Raw genomic sequence first — 16,823 nt, 5'->3', positions numbered from 1 at the left:
TTGAACGTGACGAAGTACAAAGAATTGATACGTTCTCAATTGATAGCTCGATACCACAATCCTTAAAATGATTCCCCACGGGGCCAGATCTTTTGTGTTCTTTAAGTCGTGTGATTAAATGACGGATCGTTTGACCGACATAGCACGATTGGCATCGTGAACAACAAATTTTATAAACCACGTGACTTTTGAACCACTTTTCAACTGGAGGTTTCAGACTTGGTAAATCCATTTTAAGTTTTTTCGAGGTAAAAATGATTTTACACGGAACTTTCAATTTCTTTAGCGAACTTTCAAAGCTATCCGACACTTTACCGCGATATTCGATAAAAACCATTTTCTCATCCACTTTGTCTTCTTCGTCATTCTTGTCATCTTCCTCGTTTTTACCGTTTCGAATTATGTTAGACAAAGTTCTAGATATTATTGGTTCGAAGAACTGCGTTGGATATTGATTGTTTCGAAGCATTGTCTTGGCCTTTTCCAGGCTGTCGTGGAAACTTTTCCATGAACTGCACGATCGATGTATTCTATGAACTAAGCCTGACACGACTGACCTTTTGTACTTGGTCGGGGCCAGTGCGTTATAATTCATGGTAAGCCCTGTATCTGTCGGTTTCGTATACCATTCTGACGAAAGTTTTGTTCCATTACGTTTGATTAACATGTCAAGAAATGGTAAAGACATATCATTCTCTCTTTCAATCGTAAATTGAAGTGAAGGATGGATGTTGTTAATCTCGTTTAACTTATCATTTGTACTGCGATGGTCGATTTCTCTCAAAATATCATCCAAAACGCTACGTCTATACTCCCTGAGCGATTTATATACTTGTATGTATTTTTTTTAATTTTTCCTTTTATTTTCTGTATCAATTCAATTTTGCTTATTCATTTATAGTGTCTTATGTTTATGTAGTGAAGGGATGCGTTGCATTATTTTGAAATTTACCTTATATAATTTTTAAATCTATATAACTGTTTTTAACTGTTTTTATTCTTTTAGACCTGATGATGGATAAATATATCCGAAATATATCGTAAAAATAAATATTGATTGTTGTTGGTACCATTTTTCAGTTACTTGCTTCTTCTCAAAATGAATCAACAGCTACAACTTATCCACCTATGCTGTCTTCGGTCAATTCTCTAATGGAGCCACAACCACCGACACCTCTGTCTGTCGCAAACTCACCAGCTGTTGAATTTCAAATCCAAGAAGTTGGCGGAGATAAAAATACTAAAACACAATCTCAAAATATACTTGTTGACAACAGTACACAACAAAAATTTCTAGCACCTACAAATCAAATGTTGAGGACACCTGGTTTTCATTTCCTACCAAACTTCACGTCACTTGGTCTACAGAGCTTACATCAAGCACAACAGCAGTCAAATTCTACTCAAGATCCTCCTTCACAAACACCATCACAAAGAGCACAACGTCAACATAAACCAACCAAGAAACATATCTGCAATGTCTGTTCAAAAGAATTCAAAACGAACTCTCTGTTAAAGAAACATTCAGTTCTTCATGGACCACCTGTTCATTATGAATGTCAAACATGTGGTAAAACGTTCATCAGAAAGACAGCATTGAAACGACATGAGCTATGTCATCAAAATGATCGCCCTCATAAATGTCATGAGTGTGGAAAAGGTATTCACAATCTTTTTCTCCAAGCCACTAAATCGTGATTTTAACCTGATGATGAGTTAGTAAAGACTCGAAAAGCTATGCTTGATAAAATCAAAATTTTGGTGCTCGTGTTTATTTTTTTGTATTCACAGTTCAAGAAGGTTTTCTATATTATAGAAACGGGTAGAGTGGACCCATACTTATCTTCCCCCACATAAGTCGATAATGGTAGAAAATTATCACACTTTTTTATTAAGACACACTTTATTCCATTCAACAGTACTAAACTTTAGTATTATCAAAACAATGACAATACTTCCTTATATAATTCCTAATATTTATGGTGATGGTGTCCCTTAGCTCATGTAAAAGAGTCAAAAAATTTCAACACTTGCATTCCTTGCATGATCTTGCATGATGGAAAATATTTACTTGATCGTTATTGTGGCTTTATATAAGAGGTTTTTAGTACACTCTATTGATTTTTCTCAAACTCTATTTTAGGTTTCAAAGAAAGTTCAAATCTTGCAAAACATGTGATCATTCATTCAGGAGAGCGACCTCATGCTTGTGATGTTTGCAATGCTCGGTTCCGGCAACTTGGTCATCTACTAAAGCACGTGGTTATTCATAAACCTGAGAAGCCTTACAAATGTACTTCTTGTGATAAAGCATTCAAAAGGAAAGAACATTTAAGAGATCATATGATTATCCATACTGGTGATTTTCCTTTCCAGTGTGAATTCTGTGATAAGAAATTCCGATTCAAAACGAATCTGAAAGTTCACGTTATGCAGCATAGTGGTCGAAAAGACTTTGTTTGTCATATTTGTAATAAGGCTTTCTCCGGCAAAGCTAGTCTAACACAACATTTGGTTTGCCACGATCCAACACATAGTTTCAGTTGTGAAGTTTGCCAGAAAAGGTTTTCTCGAAAGGCACATTTGAAACGTCATATGGACGTACATCGTAATGAACCGAAATTGGTTTGTGTCTTTTGTAAAGAAAGTTTTCCTGATCGAGCGTCATACAAAACACATCTTCTGACTCATACGGGATCGAAACCATTTTTCTGTTCTATCTGTGAGAAACGTTTTGGTGCTAAATCATATCTGCAACAACATCTATTAACACATTCAAATGATGGTGGTACTTTCGAATGTCTTGAATGTCATAAGAAATTTCACACCCAAGAAATCTTAGATAAGCACACACAAAAACACTTGAAAGAGAAAACTTCGCCTAGAAAACAAAGCATTGAAACGTCACCGAACCAACCAATCATCAAACCAAAGACTAACAAAAGTAGGAAAAAAGATAGACCAATAAAAACAGTGAAATCTGTCAAAATTGAACACAGTGTTTCAGATTTCGTCTCAAAAACTATTGAAATAGCTTCCACTTACCCATTGACAGAAAAGAGAACACAGTTGAATTCCCAGGAAATTTTAACCAGAGAAGCGGTAAAAGAAGCAGTTGCAAGTCTTCCTATTGCATCAAATACACCAGCAGAAGTTGATCGGATATTACCGGCGTCAACAACTCTTAATAAATCATCAGAAGATCATTATGAAAGCCTGACTCTACCGGCGGTTGAACAAAGTTCTGTTTAAAGATATCGTTGTTTTATTCTTGGCTGTTGGGTTTGAACAGTATAGGTCACTAAGATTTAGGGGGAAATTTTTTTATTTATAGATGAATTTTGATTATTTTTTATTTTAATTTTTATAAAAATTTCTAAATTTTTTTTATGCTAAATTTTTTTTATGCATTCAAAATAATTACCAATATCTATTTTAAAATTTTATAGCTATTCTCGACATCATACGGTACACTCTTTATTTAAAAACTGCTTGTTGAGACTCGGCTGTTCTTATATATTTGACACTTCAAGCCTGTTTGTTCTTAATCTGTTCTTATTTCCAGTGCAAAATTGACATCAGTCTTTGTTTTTGTTTTTTTCACTTCATTGACCCTTGACTTGCTTCAGTCATACCAGACTCAAGTGTTTTTTGAGCCTTCTCGTTATTTTAATAAAATCGTTCTAATACTAATAGAATAAAAGGCTTTGTTTTTGAATAAGAGTGGTATCGTTTGCATACTCATCAACTTTAATTCACAGGCTATTTGACATTGGATTGACACGGATGTGGAGCAAGATTGACCAGAAAGAGGAAAAGAAAAACATTTTTTGCTTATATCAGCATAATGTAACAATAGGCAGACACTGTCCTGATATGAAATATTTGTCTGATATGAAACGGGAACATTTATGTAAAAATAAAACGTTTAAGAGCGAAAGCAAACTTCATTGCTGAAAAAATCTATCATTTACCAATAAAGGTTTTTTTTTCATGTAAAAAAAAAGCTTTAACTTCCTAAATCTTCGAATTGTGATTTTGTTACAAATGCAGAGCAAATATTTTTATCCTAAACAGTAAATTTCATTGGCAACATTTTTCAAAAGATTTTGATTACTAAAGTAAAATAATATTTTAGAGAAAAAAGTTGTGGTAAAAACTACTAAAACAATTCAATGGGATTTGAAATATAATTTGAAACAATGATATTATTTTGAGTTAGTTTTTAGCTCTTAGCGGTCAACCAAAATAGTTATTGAAATGAGTCAGAAGGGTTTTTTCATTTTTCAATTTTCATTTTTGCATTCAAATATTATTCGGTAAAGATAAGTTATCAAAAACGAGACTTTTGGATTTTGGTACTCAGAGCCTAAATCATTATATATTTGGTAAAGATATTAAACTTAATAGAAATCTTTTTTTTCTTTTTCTGAATAGTTGACTGTTATAGTGGTCGTGATTCTTTTTTATGAAAACCAAAGGAAATTCCCAAGAGCTTCAAGAAGGTTCAATGATTTTTTTACAGTTTTCTTCCAAACTTTTTTTTTGGAATTCGGGTCATGAATTTCGATCATGAATATGTCTGTCACTTTGAATTGACCAGACATTCTCTTTAACGAACAACTTTCAGTTTGGAACGATATTGCCTGACCTTGGCGTCCACCTTCCCCAGATTAACATTTATCTTGCACAAGAAACTGATGAAAAATTTATGACAACTTTCCAATTTTTCACTCTCATATACGTTTTCATTCATACAGTTTGAATACATTTGACTCATCCTGAATCATAAATCTCTACACGGTTTTTTTATAAGAACATCCAAAATTTTTGAAGCCTTGGGATGTTCTTAACTTTTTGAGTTTTAAGCCTTTAAAAATGTTCTTATTTTCCCCATTTTTTGAGTATTTATGTCTGTTTCCTAAGAAATTCAGTGTTTTAGAGTCCGCAAAGCCTTAAAATGTTTAAGAATATAGAAAAACGTGTAATGTAGGTTTATCCTAAAAACTAGCAAATTTTGGCTCGAACGGAATTTCTGCAATAGGGGCTTAGACCAATATTTTCTGAAACCTGAGGCTCAGAAGGCTCTTTAGAAATTGTTAATTAAAATTCTTTGTCTTTACAATTTTTCTCATATAGAATCATGTTTCCATTCTTAATGGGATGGATAGAAGCTACAATATTACATTGTCTGTCAATTATTATGTTTACACTTTTCTGCCTCATAGATAAAAGAAAAATGAAATAAAAAAGTGATATAATGTCAACGGAAGATTGATTTAACTTGTATTGGGCGTCTTCATAATGTGGCAGGATGACAGCGTACTATGGACAACGACACAGGTATAAAATAAACGTTATTTTCGCTTATCAATTTTCAAAATCAATAATTTATAAATTCTTCAATATTATTCAACGTTTTCTATCAGAGAAAGTAGCAAGGTTTTTTAACCACAATATTTTCTATTTTTGCTGAAATGTATGTAAATTTGATCACGTTTTTATGGTAACTACTATTTCAGAGCTTCCTCTTTTAGTGTTTGATTCAGCCTATAAGCAGTTTTTACTTTCTGCATGGTTTCGTCAGAATTGGTGAAATGAAATCTAGCTCTTTCACTTTATAATATTATTTTATAATTATTCGACAACGAAACAAAGTAACAATTTTTTTCAGTTTCGTCGTCAATTTTTCATTTTCGTTGTCAAATTTTAGTTTCGTCGTTAAAAAATTAAAGGAGAATCTAAATGGCACTAATGGGCTTCTTTATTTTATATACCTGATTTTTCTTCTCTTTCAGAACAAACGATAAAAGAAGTATGCACGAGCTAAATAAAAAATTACGGGCAGTCAGCCTGGCTGAAGAAGAGAGCAACAGACGTAACCAAGAACTACTTAAAACACTTGGCAAAGTTTCCAAACAAGCCACAACCCTCAATAACAAAACTGAACGATTAAAGCAAGTTAGGGTAAGAGTTTCAGGCCCGGCTGAAGCGGGAAGACTGGGAAGACTTCAGTCTCCCCACTTTTGAGCAAATGAGATTTTTTCCTAGTGAATTTTATCTCATTTAGAGACTTCAGCCTCCCTTTTTTTGAGCAAATGAGATTTTTTTTCACAAATTCCTAGCAATTGTTATCTCATTTGGAGCCTTCAGCCTCCCCATTTTAACGATTGTTCCGCCGGGCTTGAGTTTTGCCTTTTCAGTTAAATGTTGCTTCGGATTCTGTAGCATTGGGCTTTTCCAGAAAAAAAATTTACCTTCACTGTCGATATTGATTTTTCGAAGTATCGAATCCCCTGGATATCCTACTTTATTAGTAAAGACTCACTGGATATCCGCTCCCTTGTAGATATTTAACCCCCTGGATATCCACTTTTGAACAAAAGTCGTTAACCCCCTGGATATCCGATATCCTCAACAGGGGGGGGACACGGGCTATTTCTGGAAAAGCCCATTGGCTCTTTTAACTTTTTGTTGATTGCTCAAAGATGTAATATGATAATGTCTGAAATGTCGCAAGAAACTTTTTCTGGAGATATGCCGGAAAACTGTCTTACCAAAATACATGTTTTTTTATAAGAACATTACATGTTTTTTATAAGAACATCAAAAAATTGTTGTGATAAATGGATGAGGGGAAATGATGATTTAAGAGACGATACTAAACATCATGAATAAAACCATTATTACGCTATCTTTTGAAGTCTTAAAAAATTCCATTTACCCATAAAAAGCGCCCTATTTGCAACCAAGTTAGTAACTGTATATTACCATGAAGTCAGTTTGTTGGTATCTTGTGTTTCTTTTCTACAGGGTGACTATGAAGATTACATATCTCGTTTGTATCCTCAATGGGTTGGTTATATGGAGAAATTCAATCAACAATCTCCACCTAAAGAGGTAAGCTTTTCTCATTCGGTAATAAATCTTCTTCTATTCTGAACGAGTGGAGCCGAAGTGGCCTGAGGCGTCAGCGCCACAATACAGGGCCGGGCTCCCGATTCGAATCTTGTCAATGTCCCACTTAGTTCGTAGAAAGCCTACTCGCTTGGCCATAGACCCTATGAAACCAAACGAAAACTGTCCAACTTGCCTATTCACGGCCAAAATAGAGTCATCTGATTACTTTCTTGACGGTTCCTATATGACTTCCCGTTGTTTTGGTCAGAAAATTTCCGAAATTTCGGACCAACAGAAAGTCATTATCAGAGCGCTAGACCATGTTCAGACGTCACGGTTTCGTATTGTTCCGAAACGAAACGATTCTAAAACAAGTGTGAACGTCAAAAATTAAAAACGTCAAAAAAGAAGACGTTACAAAGCAAAAAAGATCGAAACGGTTTCGCTCCACTTTTTTCATCGGAACGAAACTGCTCCGTTTTTTGCTCCGAAACGCTCCGAAACCAATATAAACACTCTCGATCCGTAACGGAAACCATTCTTTAGCGAAACGAAACCGTAACGTCTGAACATGGTCTTAGTGGTGATTAAAATGATCATAACGGTTTTCGAGTTGGGACACGGCTAATCACTTAACTTAGTTAATTCAGTTCAAACTAGTTTATTTTTTACCTTATTTACCTTTTTTTTCTTTTCTTTCTCTTAACAGGAGCGTGGTGTACGAATGAGAAATGAAAGTCCTCCAAAAGAGACATCGCCTTCTAAACATCAAATGAGACCAAGTAGATCGCAGGAAAAAGTAAGCCAAGTCATGCATATATCAGGGTTTACAAGAGTCTTCATACGTCCCTTTAATTGACAAATGTTTTAAAAATTTAAAATGAAATTCTTTGCTTACAAATTTTCGTTCAACTTTCTTAATCCCATTAAATTTTCGCGTCTTTTGCTTTCGCGCGCCACTTAAATTAGGGTAGTCGTGCGCCCTTTAATTTTCGTGCATCTTATAATTTCTACGTCTAACTTTTTCAGGATTTGTATCCCGAGTTTATCCAAGGAAAGATGAATCGATGGCGTCATGATACTTCTCTCGATAATTCTCCCGAACGCCCTTTCACAAGTCCTGACCGCCCTCATAGAAATGCTAGAACTAGCCCATCCTATAATAGCCATCACATTGGCCAATCCTACATGACACCGCCCTCTCATATTGGAAGGACATATCCCGCCCATCCTGATGACTTTTTACCGCCAAATGAATTCAATCACCGAATGTCTTCAACGTATAGACGAGAGGAACCTTTTAGAACTAAATCAGAGCCGTTTCTACCAGTAGGTCGAGAATTCGAAAAGTCTTCTATACATCGTGAAGAATCAGGCAAAACTTTCACAAACCAGCCAAGCATACATGATTTGCTTTTAAACAATTCAGTCAACGCTCAAAATACTGATTTATCAGACATCACGATATTACCACAACTTTTGGGTGTCAGTCAAAACGGACAATTAGTTTTAGTACCTTTGGCTGCCTCTGTCAATCTGAACTCCTCACTCAATAATACTTTCGACGGATTAAACGGTGCGAAACAACGAGCTAGTCCTGTTGGTCAAAATAGTGAATCAGTGAATCAGACTTTTGACGATAGCCAACAGACCGTGAAAACAAACGGATCTGTGACCCAGAACGTGTCTGTTTTACAGCAGCGGCAAAATAACGATCATCCAAATTCTGGTTCGTTTAACGATCGCATAAAGGCGGAGCGTGAAAGCCAACGTTTGAATTATATCGAGTTAAAGAGATTGGAGAAGGAGAAAGCGAAGAGACTGCAAGAAGAAGAGAAGGACTTGAAATTGCAAGAGGAGAAGCAAAGATGGCGTGATTTGGAGAATGAAATCGAGCGAAAGAAAGTAGAAGAAGAACGTCTGAAAGCTGAGAAACTGGCTCAAGAAAAGAAAGAAAAGGAACAAAAACAGAGAGACAAAGAACAAGAAAAATTACTTAAACCACAAGAATCTCCTGCTCTCAAGAAACAAAAATCACCCATGTTCTCAAAACTGAAAAGTTTAGCTAAATTCTCACCGTCTACGAGACGAGATTCTAAACAAGAAGCTCCTGCCGTGGTAGTTGAAGAGATTGCGAAGGAGCCATCCAAGGAGGAGATGCAAGAAAATGAACCACCCTCCTTCTTTGGTGATGATGAGGATCTTTTCCCTGATGACGATTCAGAAGATGAAAATGATCTGCGCCTTCATTCGAAATCGATGTCTAGAGCTATCAGTGATATTGAAGAATTAAGCGAGAACTCCAGTCGACAAACACCTAAAAAGAAATCACCAATACAATCACCGAGGTCTTCTTCAGAACCTCTTAAATCTTCATCCACACCTCAAAGCCGGCAACAACAACCTCAGATTCAAGAACCAAGTCCTTTAGTATCACCACTAAACAACAATCACAGTAGTAGTGCCAACGATTCATTGACCAATCATCCTCGAAGCAACAAAGAATCACCACCGTCAGCAAATCATTCAAAAACCAATAAAGATTCTTCACTCTTCAGTGACTTCAGTGATCATTCTGAATTTGATTTACCATCAAATAAATCAGTATCTCCGCCTCAAACGAAATCTTCTCCACCTCTTACTTTATCTGTCGTTGCCAAGCAACCTGCTCGATCACCACCAGTACCTGCATTGCAGAAACAAAGAACATTCTCACAAGATTCTCATGGTATGATATTTTTCTTTCGTTGTTGTTTATAAAAAAGATTCTATACAATTCATTCATGCCAGTTGATTTTCACACCTAAAAATCTATAACTTAACCATTAGATGCCAAGAATGATCATCTTTTTGGGCACTTCCGAGTTGTACGCTTTTTATGACAACATGTAAATTTCGCTGAGACACTGAGACTGGCGGTTCTAGATTTTCATTAAGTTTTGAGAAAATTAAAGGCTTTGATTGTTCTTTTTATAAGGTTTTGGCTCGTGTTATAAAATCGCTCTTATATAAAACTTGTTCGAGTTAAGGTTAAATTCGAGTTAAAGAGGTTTGAGTTAAAGAGAAATTCGAGCTATAGAAGTTCGAGTTGAAGAGACTCTAATGTACAACCTTCTATATGCAGGTGAGACGATGGACGATTACCAACCTTTGTTGTACATCATGGAAACGTTGACCGATAAAGTAAAAGATGAAGAGAGCGAAGAGGTTCTTGTCCTCAACATCGATATCAATACTAACCAAGCGAACACCATTATCGGGTAAGAAGTAATGGCTTGCTAGGGTGGCTTAAATTCCCATTGACTGAGTAAATCTGCGACTGCAATCGGAGGCGACCTGAAGGCTCTTCTTTAGATAGCTACCTATACGAAGGTAGGGGGCGCCACTCTTTCTCCCTGGATTATTTTCTTACCCTTGATCTTCCCTTGATCTTCCTTTCAATAGCTGAGTATCAAGCAGAGAGACATCAAGTACTATTTTTGAGAGTTTAGTATCTTTGGTACGGCTAGGGATTGGACCCATGTCCTTGTGCAACGTAGCCGAATGCTCAATCTTTGCACTACGGTCACTAATTAAAGATAAGATGTCACGTGCATGAATTTCTCCAACCAAACCCATCGTAAAACTCAGTTTTCCTGGTTGACGGTAAAGTAAGGCCTTTTGTTTAGACTACAAAAAGAAATCTGATTGTGATCGATCAGCCTTGATTATTCAAAGTTGTTTTTAGTGAAGTAAATGGATATTCAACCATCTGTTTCTTATGTATTCATGATATGCACCATTGCATGCAATGTCTTCCACGGACCCAAAAGCTGATCGGTTGAAAGTGACGTATTGACTGATTTAACCTCATTTACATCAGCTATTGGGTCCGTGATATAATGTCGGAAGAGATTGCAATGGTGCATATTATAATTGCTGTGTAATATTTTTTATGCTTATTATTTTAGCACTGCTGAATTGGAAGGTAATGTGAAACAATTCGACTCCAGCGAACTTTGCATGTCGTATCGTTATCATTTACAACAACTAATGGTCAAGAAAAGTGATCGACCTTTCCTCATTCATGACGTTGATGCTAATAATGATTTCGAAGGAAATTTAAGGTTTGTTTCTTAGTAATGTTCGCCCTCTTTTTGGACCTACCGGGAGGTCCTTTAATTTGACCGTTGTCCGTTCGTCTGTTACAAGCTTTTCTCGGGATTGGCTCATTAGTTTTTTTTAATTTTTTGCACAATGATACAAAATGGCAATGCCTGAAAAGTGACGGAGCCCGATTTTTGAAAAAAATTTCTGGGGGGCAAATTTGGGCCAAAAACTACCTAAAATTAAGGTTTTTTGGACTTTGTGCAAAATTGCTTCATTAGTTTTTCCTGATTTTTGGCAGAAAGATAGAGTGCAAGGTACCCTAAAATGTGGCTGAAGTAATTTTTCTCGGAAAATTTTTTTTCGTCGTCAAATACGGATTTTCGCAAATTTGGGCCAAAAACTACCTAAAAATAAGGTTTTTTGGACTTGGTGCAAAATTGCTTCATTAGTTTTTCCTGATTTTTGGCAGAAAGATAGAGTGCAAGGTACCCTAAAATGTGGCTGAAGTAATTTTTCTCGGAAAATTTTTTTTCGTCGTCAAATACGGATTTTCGCTTTTTTGGGGAAATTCCCTTTTACCATTTTCCTGTTAGCAGCTTTTCTCGGGATTGGCTCATTAGTTTTTTTTAATTTTTTGCACAATGATACAAAATGGCAATGCCTGAAAAGTGACGGAGCCCGATTTTTGAAAAAAATTTCTGGGGGGCAAATTTGGGCCAAAAACTACCTAAAATTAAGGTTTTTTGGACTTTGTGCAAAATTGCTTCATTAGTTTTTCCTGATTTTTGGCAGAAAGATAGAGTGCAAGGTACCCTAAAATGTGGCTGAAGTAATTTTTCTCGGAAAATTTTTTTTTCGTCGTCAAATACGGATTTTCGCAAATTTGGGCCAAAAACTACCTAAAAATAAGGTTTTTTGGACTTGGTGCAAAATTGCTTCATTAGTTTTTCCTGATTTTTGGCAGAAAGATAGAGTGCAAGGTACCCTAAAATGTGGCTGAAGTAATTTTTCTCGGAAAATTTTTTTTCGTCGTCAAATACGGATTTTCGCTTTTTTGGGGAAATTCCCTTTTACCATTTTCCTGTTAGTAGCTTTTCTCCGGATTGGCTTATTAGTTTTTTTTTAATTTTTTGCACAATGATACAAAATAGCAATGTCTGAAAAGTGACGGAGCCCGATTTTTGAAAAAAAATTTTTGGGGGCAAATTTGGGCCAAAAAATACCTAAAATTAAGGTTTTTTGGACTTTGTGCAAAATTGCTTCATTAGTTTTTCCTGATTTTTGGCAGAAAGATAGAGTGCAAGGTACCCTAAAACGTGGCTGAAGTATTTTTTCTCGGAAAATTTTTTTTCGTCGTCAAATACGGATTTTCGCTTTTTTGGGGAAATTCCCTTTTACCATTTTCCTGTTAGCAGCTTTTCTCCGGATTGGCTCATTAGTTTTTTTTAATTTTTTTGCACAATGATACAAAATAGCAATGTCTGAAAAGTGACGGAGCCCGATTTTTGAAAACAATTTTTGGGGGGCAAATTTGGGCCAAAAACTACCTAAAAATAAGGTTTTTTGGACTTTGTGCAAAATTGCTTCTAGTTTTTCCTGATTTTTGGCAGAAAGATAGAGTGCAAGGCACCCTAAAATGTGGCTGAAGTAAATTTTCTCGGAAAATTTTTTTTCGTCGTCAAATACGGATTTTCGCAAATTTGGGCCAAAAACTACCTAAAAATAAGGTTTTTGGACTTGTTGCAAAATTGCTTCATTAGTTTTTCCTGATTTTTGGCAGAAAATGGAGTGCAAGGCACCCTAAAATGTGGCTGAAGTAATTTCTCTCGGAAAATTTTTTTTCGTCGTAAAGTACGAATTTTCTTTTTTGGGGGAAATTCTGTTTTACCATTTTCCTGTTGGCAGCTTTTCTCGGGATCAGCTCATTATTTTTTTTTATTTTTTGCACAATGATACAAAATAGCAATGCCTAAAAAGTGACGGAGCCCGATTTTGAAAAAAAAATTTGGGATAATTTTGGGCCAAAAACTACCTAAAAATAAGGTTTTTTGGACTTGGTGCAAAATTGCTTCATTAGTTTTTCCTGATTTCTGTCAGAAAGATAGAGTGCAAGGTACCTTAAAATGTGGCTGAAGTAATTTTCTCGGAAAATGTTTTTTCGTCATAAAATTTTCAAAAAAAGACGACCAAGTTACGCAATGATAAAAGAAAATAAATCAGACGTTTTTGCATTGTTCTAAAACTTATTGTGTTTGCTCAATACCAATAGTAAAATGTAGAACACCTACTTTTATCTGATTTTGATCAACAGGTAGGTCCATTCAGCATGTTGCTTGTTTTAGTAGCTATACCAAATAGTGCGATTGAGTGGGTATAGCAAATAATAGCGTATTCCTTATCGGGGGAAAAAATGTCGGGGGAAAGTGACGAAAATGCCTCTAGGTGACGAAATTTTTCCCCGACGAAAAAAAACCCCGACATTTTTTTCGCCAATAAGGTATCAAACCTGTTATTTATCTTGCTCTCTCATATTCTCAATTATATTTTTAAAATCCAAGTAGTTTTTTTGTTATTTGGAATTTTTGTGTTTTTCTTTCAAAATGGTAACCTCGTCAAACGCTCCTAGTCTACTTCACTGGACACAGGGTCATCAAAATTATCAAAAAGCAAAGTTCAGCCAGGATTAGACTTTAGTCTAGTCGTCATGATGTTTTCGTTTCGTTTCACTCACTATGTGTTTTATCATGAATATTCACAATGTCGCTGATATTCATGACAAATGATTTACTATTAGCTAATTATGAGTAAATAGTAGAATTTTTTTGTATCTAAAAAACCTTTTTCCTATCTTCAAACCTAGTTTAATTTCACTTTCTTATACATTTTACTCCAATGAAATAAACGTTACAAACAGTACTTTTTTTCATTTCCAGAGATTGTGTGGATTCTTGTTACCTGGAGATCTGGGACTCTTTATTTATCTTCTTGACAGAGATAATGTCCGCCTTTGAATTCGACCCCGTGCAAGTGGCCACAATCTTCGCCAATGTTTTGTTACCGTCACATGAAAAGCAACGAAAGCAGGTACAAACTGATTTATTCCATACTTTACAAGTCACTGTCAATTTTTTTTTGATTTTTCTGCAGCTTGTTTCTTTGTCAAGGTTATTTTGCCCACCATATTTCAGTTTTAATGTGATTTCACTCCTAATCCATCTGCTGATTTATTTTGAAAATTATCCACCGGTATATTTTGTACCCAGGAGTAGTTACCAAATTTTGAAAGTTGTATCAACAGTAGATGGGATCACGCAATTAATTCACTTTTTGTCAATTTATTTTAGGTTCTATCTTCACTTGGCAAAATTTTGACTCACTTATCCGAAGAAAGTTTTGAAACTGAAAATGAAGACGGGGAAAGCGAGGCTGGTCCCATAGCAACCAATAACGTTTCCATGCCAACACATAGTAACATCAGTATCACGGAAGAAATCCACACTCGTGGTATTAGTAAAACGTCTAAGAGTGAACCTCTCTCGTCAACGTACGGTGGTGGTAAAAGCACTACGGAGAAGGGAGATTTATCACAATCGCTCTCCTTTGAAAATGAAGATGAGAACTCCTCCACGCTGTCTTTTGATTCAGATGGTCTTCCAGTGCGCCGATCAAAACAAACCAATAAGCAGCAAGATTCAATCTCTCAGAATAACAGTACGCTTTCAGAGGCTAGTTCCAACCTCAATTTGAATGGATCAAAGGCTTACCAAGAGATGCGTCATGAAAGTTTGATGAGTCCGGTACATGAAAGTGTTGATGATGATGACGAACTTGAAGATCTTCTCGGTGAAAGTATCGGCCTCAATAAACGACCACAAAAAATGTAAGTAACATTTTTTCAGGGGCTTTTCTGTTATCAGCAAAAATCACAAAATCCTCGTGGGGAAAGGCTTAACGTACTAAGTCGGTAATTTCTTGTCACTCCGAAACGATGGCATTGAAATTTCGACGCCCACGGGGGAGACATATTCATTTTCACTTCTAAAGATTTCTATTAATAATTAGTCCTACTAAGAAGAAACAGTTCTCTTGGCACAGTCGAATCTCTAGAAGTCGAGTTCGTAACTAGAACACGAATTTCTTCGAGTTAAGGAAATCTCGAGTCAAGCAGACTGGTTTGTTAACTCGAAAAAATTGTTTTAGAAAATTTACTAAATGTAGTTGTGTAGTAAAAATTCGTTAAGTTTGTCATATCTCAAAACCAACAGGACTTCGTCGCCCCCGCCACCGGCAGCTCCGTACAGCACGGAGAACAACAACTCTACTAACGATCAACTGTCAAAGAAATCTTCTATCAAAATGACACCATCCAGTGATCTTATCACACGCTCGGAATCATCTTTGACTTCTCAAACTAAAAACAAAAACCAAAAGAAAATGGATGTCAAAAAACCTGGTATGTCGTCAGCAAGTTTCATTTTGCCCTGATTTGTTGATTGTTATTTATGTCCGAGTCGAGTACGAGCTTAATTTCATAAACTTTAATTTATTTCTATAAGCAATAAGTAAGTAATTTTCTGACCGCAGTCGAGGGCGACCCGAAAGCTCCCAGTTTGTATAGCTGTCTACCCGAAGGTACGGGAGGGCGCCACTCCTTGCCCTGGATTTCTCCACTTACCCTTGATCTGTCTCTTTAGTTGCTGAACATCAAGTAGAACGGTATCAAGTACCATTTTGGGAATCTTTGGTATGACCCGGCTTTGGATCGAACCCACAACCTTGTGTACCGTAGCTGGATGCTCTACCTTCATGCTACGGTCGCAATAGCTAGCTAACCAGTAGCGTGGTGGGTCGACCAAAACTGGAGAGGCAATTTTCGAAAGTTGGGATTTTGGGGCCCCCTTTTAAAATAGAATATATTTGTAAAAATTACGCGAGCGAAGCTGAAAACTGCTAATTCTAAGGTGTAAAAAAGCAGAGGGGTGCCGAAATTTGTATTTCAGTCCCCTCCTCCAAAAAAATCGGCCGCTGGGGGGGGGGGGGCTGAGTTGCCACCACGCTCCTGTAGGTAACCCGATGTCATATAATATGAGATAATTTTCCTCTTACTGTTTTCCAGATTTCTGGGACACAGAATCCGAATCGGATTTTGATTTGAGCAATGCTGGGCGATCGGGAAATCAATCTTCACAACAACAGCAACAAGGGAAAAAGGATGATGACGATGATGATGATTTTGATTTCGATTTCTATGATTGAGTATGAAGAAGAGAATTTCTTTTGGTAATCGTATGGATTGGGTGATCATTGTTTGCTTGCCTGATCTCATTATCTTGGTTGGCTAGATATTATTAGCTATTTCACAGCTATGCAGATTGGTTGGGAATGGTTCCACAGTCAAAGTAAAAAGCTCCCATCAGTAGAAATCATAAGATCAAAAAAAAATATATGAAAAATATTTATATTCCTAAAGGAGTTACATATTAGATTTTAATATATTTTAACTATTTTTAAAAATTGGAGTAATTTTTGTTGATACGGATTTTTTTCATTGTATATTTGTTTGTTTATTTTTCAAAAATTGTTGTTTTATCTCAAGTTCATTTTTATCCATTATACCTGTATTGAATTTTAATATATTTTTTGAACATTTTTACACAAAATATTTAAAAGTATGAACCTCGTAAATATTCCAATGATAAAATGCAAGTTTTACTGTAAAATTTAGCTACTTTTCTTCTTGACAGAATTATGTACGAAAAACCTTCAAATTTCATGTACCACCGCGATGGAATTGAATATATAGTGTGTCCCAAAAAAGCGGACAAATTTTTATA

The 16,823-nt window shown here is 35.9% G+C and overlaps 2 protein-coding genes across 2 annotated transcripts in view; both read left to right on the top strand.

Annotated features, from left to right (window-relative positions):
• Positions 1 to 3,900, top strand: part of LOC136810476 (zinc finger protein 665-like) — a 28,501-nt gene extending 24,601 nt beyond the window's left edge. The window contains exons 3-4 of the mRNA XM_067067042.1: positions 1,081 to 1,660; positions 2,144 to 3,900. Coding sequence (XP_066923143.1) covers positions 1,081 to 1,660; positions 2,144 to 3,252 — 1,689 coding nt within the window. The 3' untranslated portion in view covers positions 3,253 to 3,900. The remainder of the gene's footprint in view (positions 1 to 1,080; positions 1,661 to 2,143) is intronic.
• A 1,326-nt stretch (positions 3,901 to 5,226) lies between these two features.
• On the top strand, positions 5,227 to 16,823 carry LOC136810473 (general transcriptional corepressor trfA-like). Its single transcript, XM_067067040.1, has 11 exons — positions 5,227 to 5,343; positions 5,799 to 5,967; positions 6,814 to 6,900; positions 7,610 to 7,699; positions 7,930 to 9,628; positions 10,025 to 10,160; positions 10,851 to 11,006; positions 13,923 to 14,073; positions 14,334 to 14,869; positions 15,255 to 15,442; positions 16,106 to 16,823. The coding sequence occupies exons 1-11, from the start codon at positions 5,315 to 5,317 to the stop codon at positions 16,243 to 16,245; spliced, it is 3,381 nt and encodes a 1,126-aa protein (XP_066923141.1). The 5' UTR covers positions 5,227 to 5,314; the 3' UTR covers positions 16,246 to 16,823.

The sequence above is a fragment of the Clytia hemisphaerica genome, unplaced genomic scaffold, assembly GCF_902728285.1.
Source record: "Clytia hemisphaerica strain Z4C2 unplaced genomic scaffold, Clytia hemisphaerica genome assembly, whole genome shotgun sequence".
Lineage (NCBI taxonomy): Eukaryota > Metazoa > Cnidaria > Hydrozoa > Leptothecata > Clytiidae > Clytia > Clytia hemisphaerica.
The sequence above is the reverse complement of the archived record's forward strand: the minus strand, read 5'-3'. Positions and strand labels throughout refer to the sequence as shown.

Excerpts from the sequence above, each read along its gene's own strand:
- LOC136810473 (XM_067067040.1), top strand. The coding sequence starts at position 5,315 with ATGACAGCGTACTATGGACAACGACACAG. Across the intron at positions 7,700-7,929 it reads CAAGTAGATCGCAGGAAAAA|GATTTGTATCCCGAGTTTAT; the intron begins GTAAGCCAAGTC and ends TAACTTTTTCAG. Across the intron at positions 14,870-15,254 it reads AATAAACGACCACAAAAAAT|GACTTCGTCGCCCCCGCCAC; the intron begins GTAAGTAACATT and ends CAAAACCAACAG.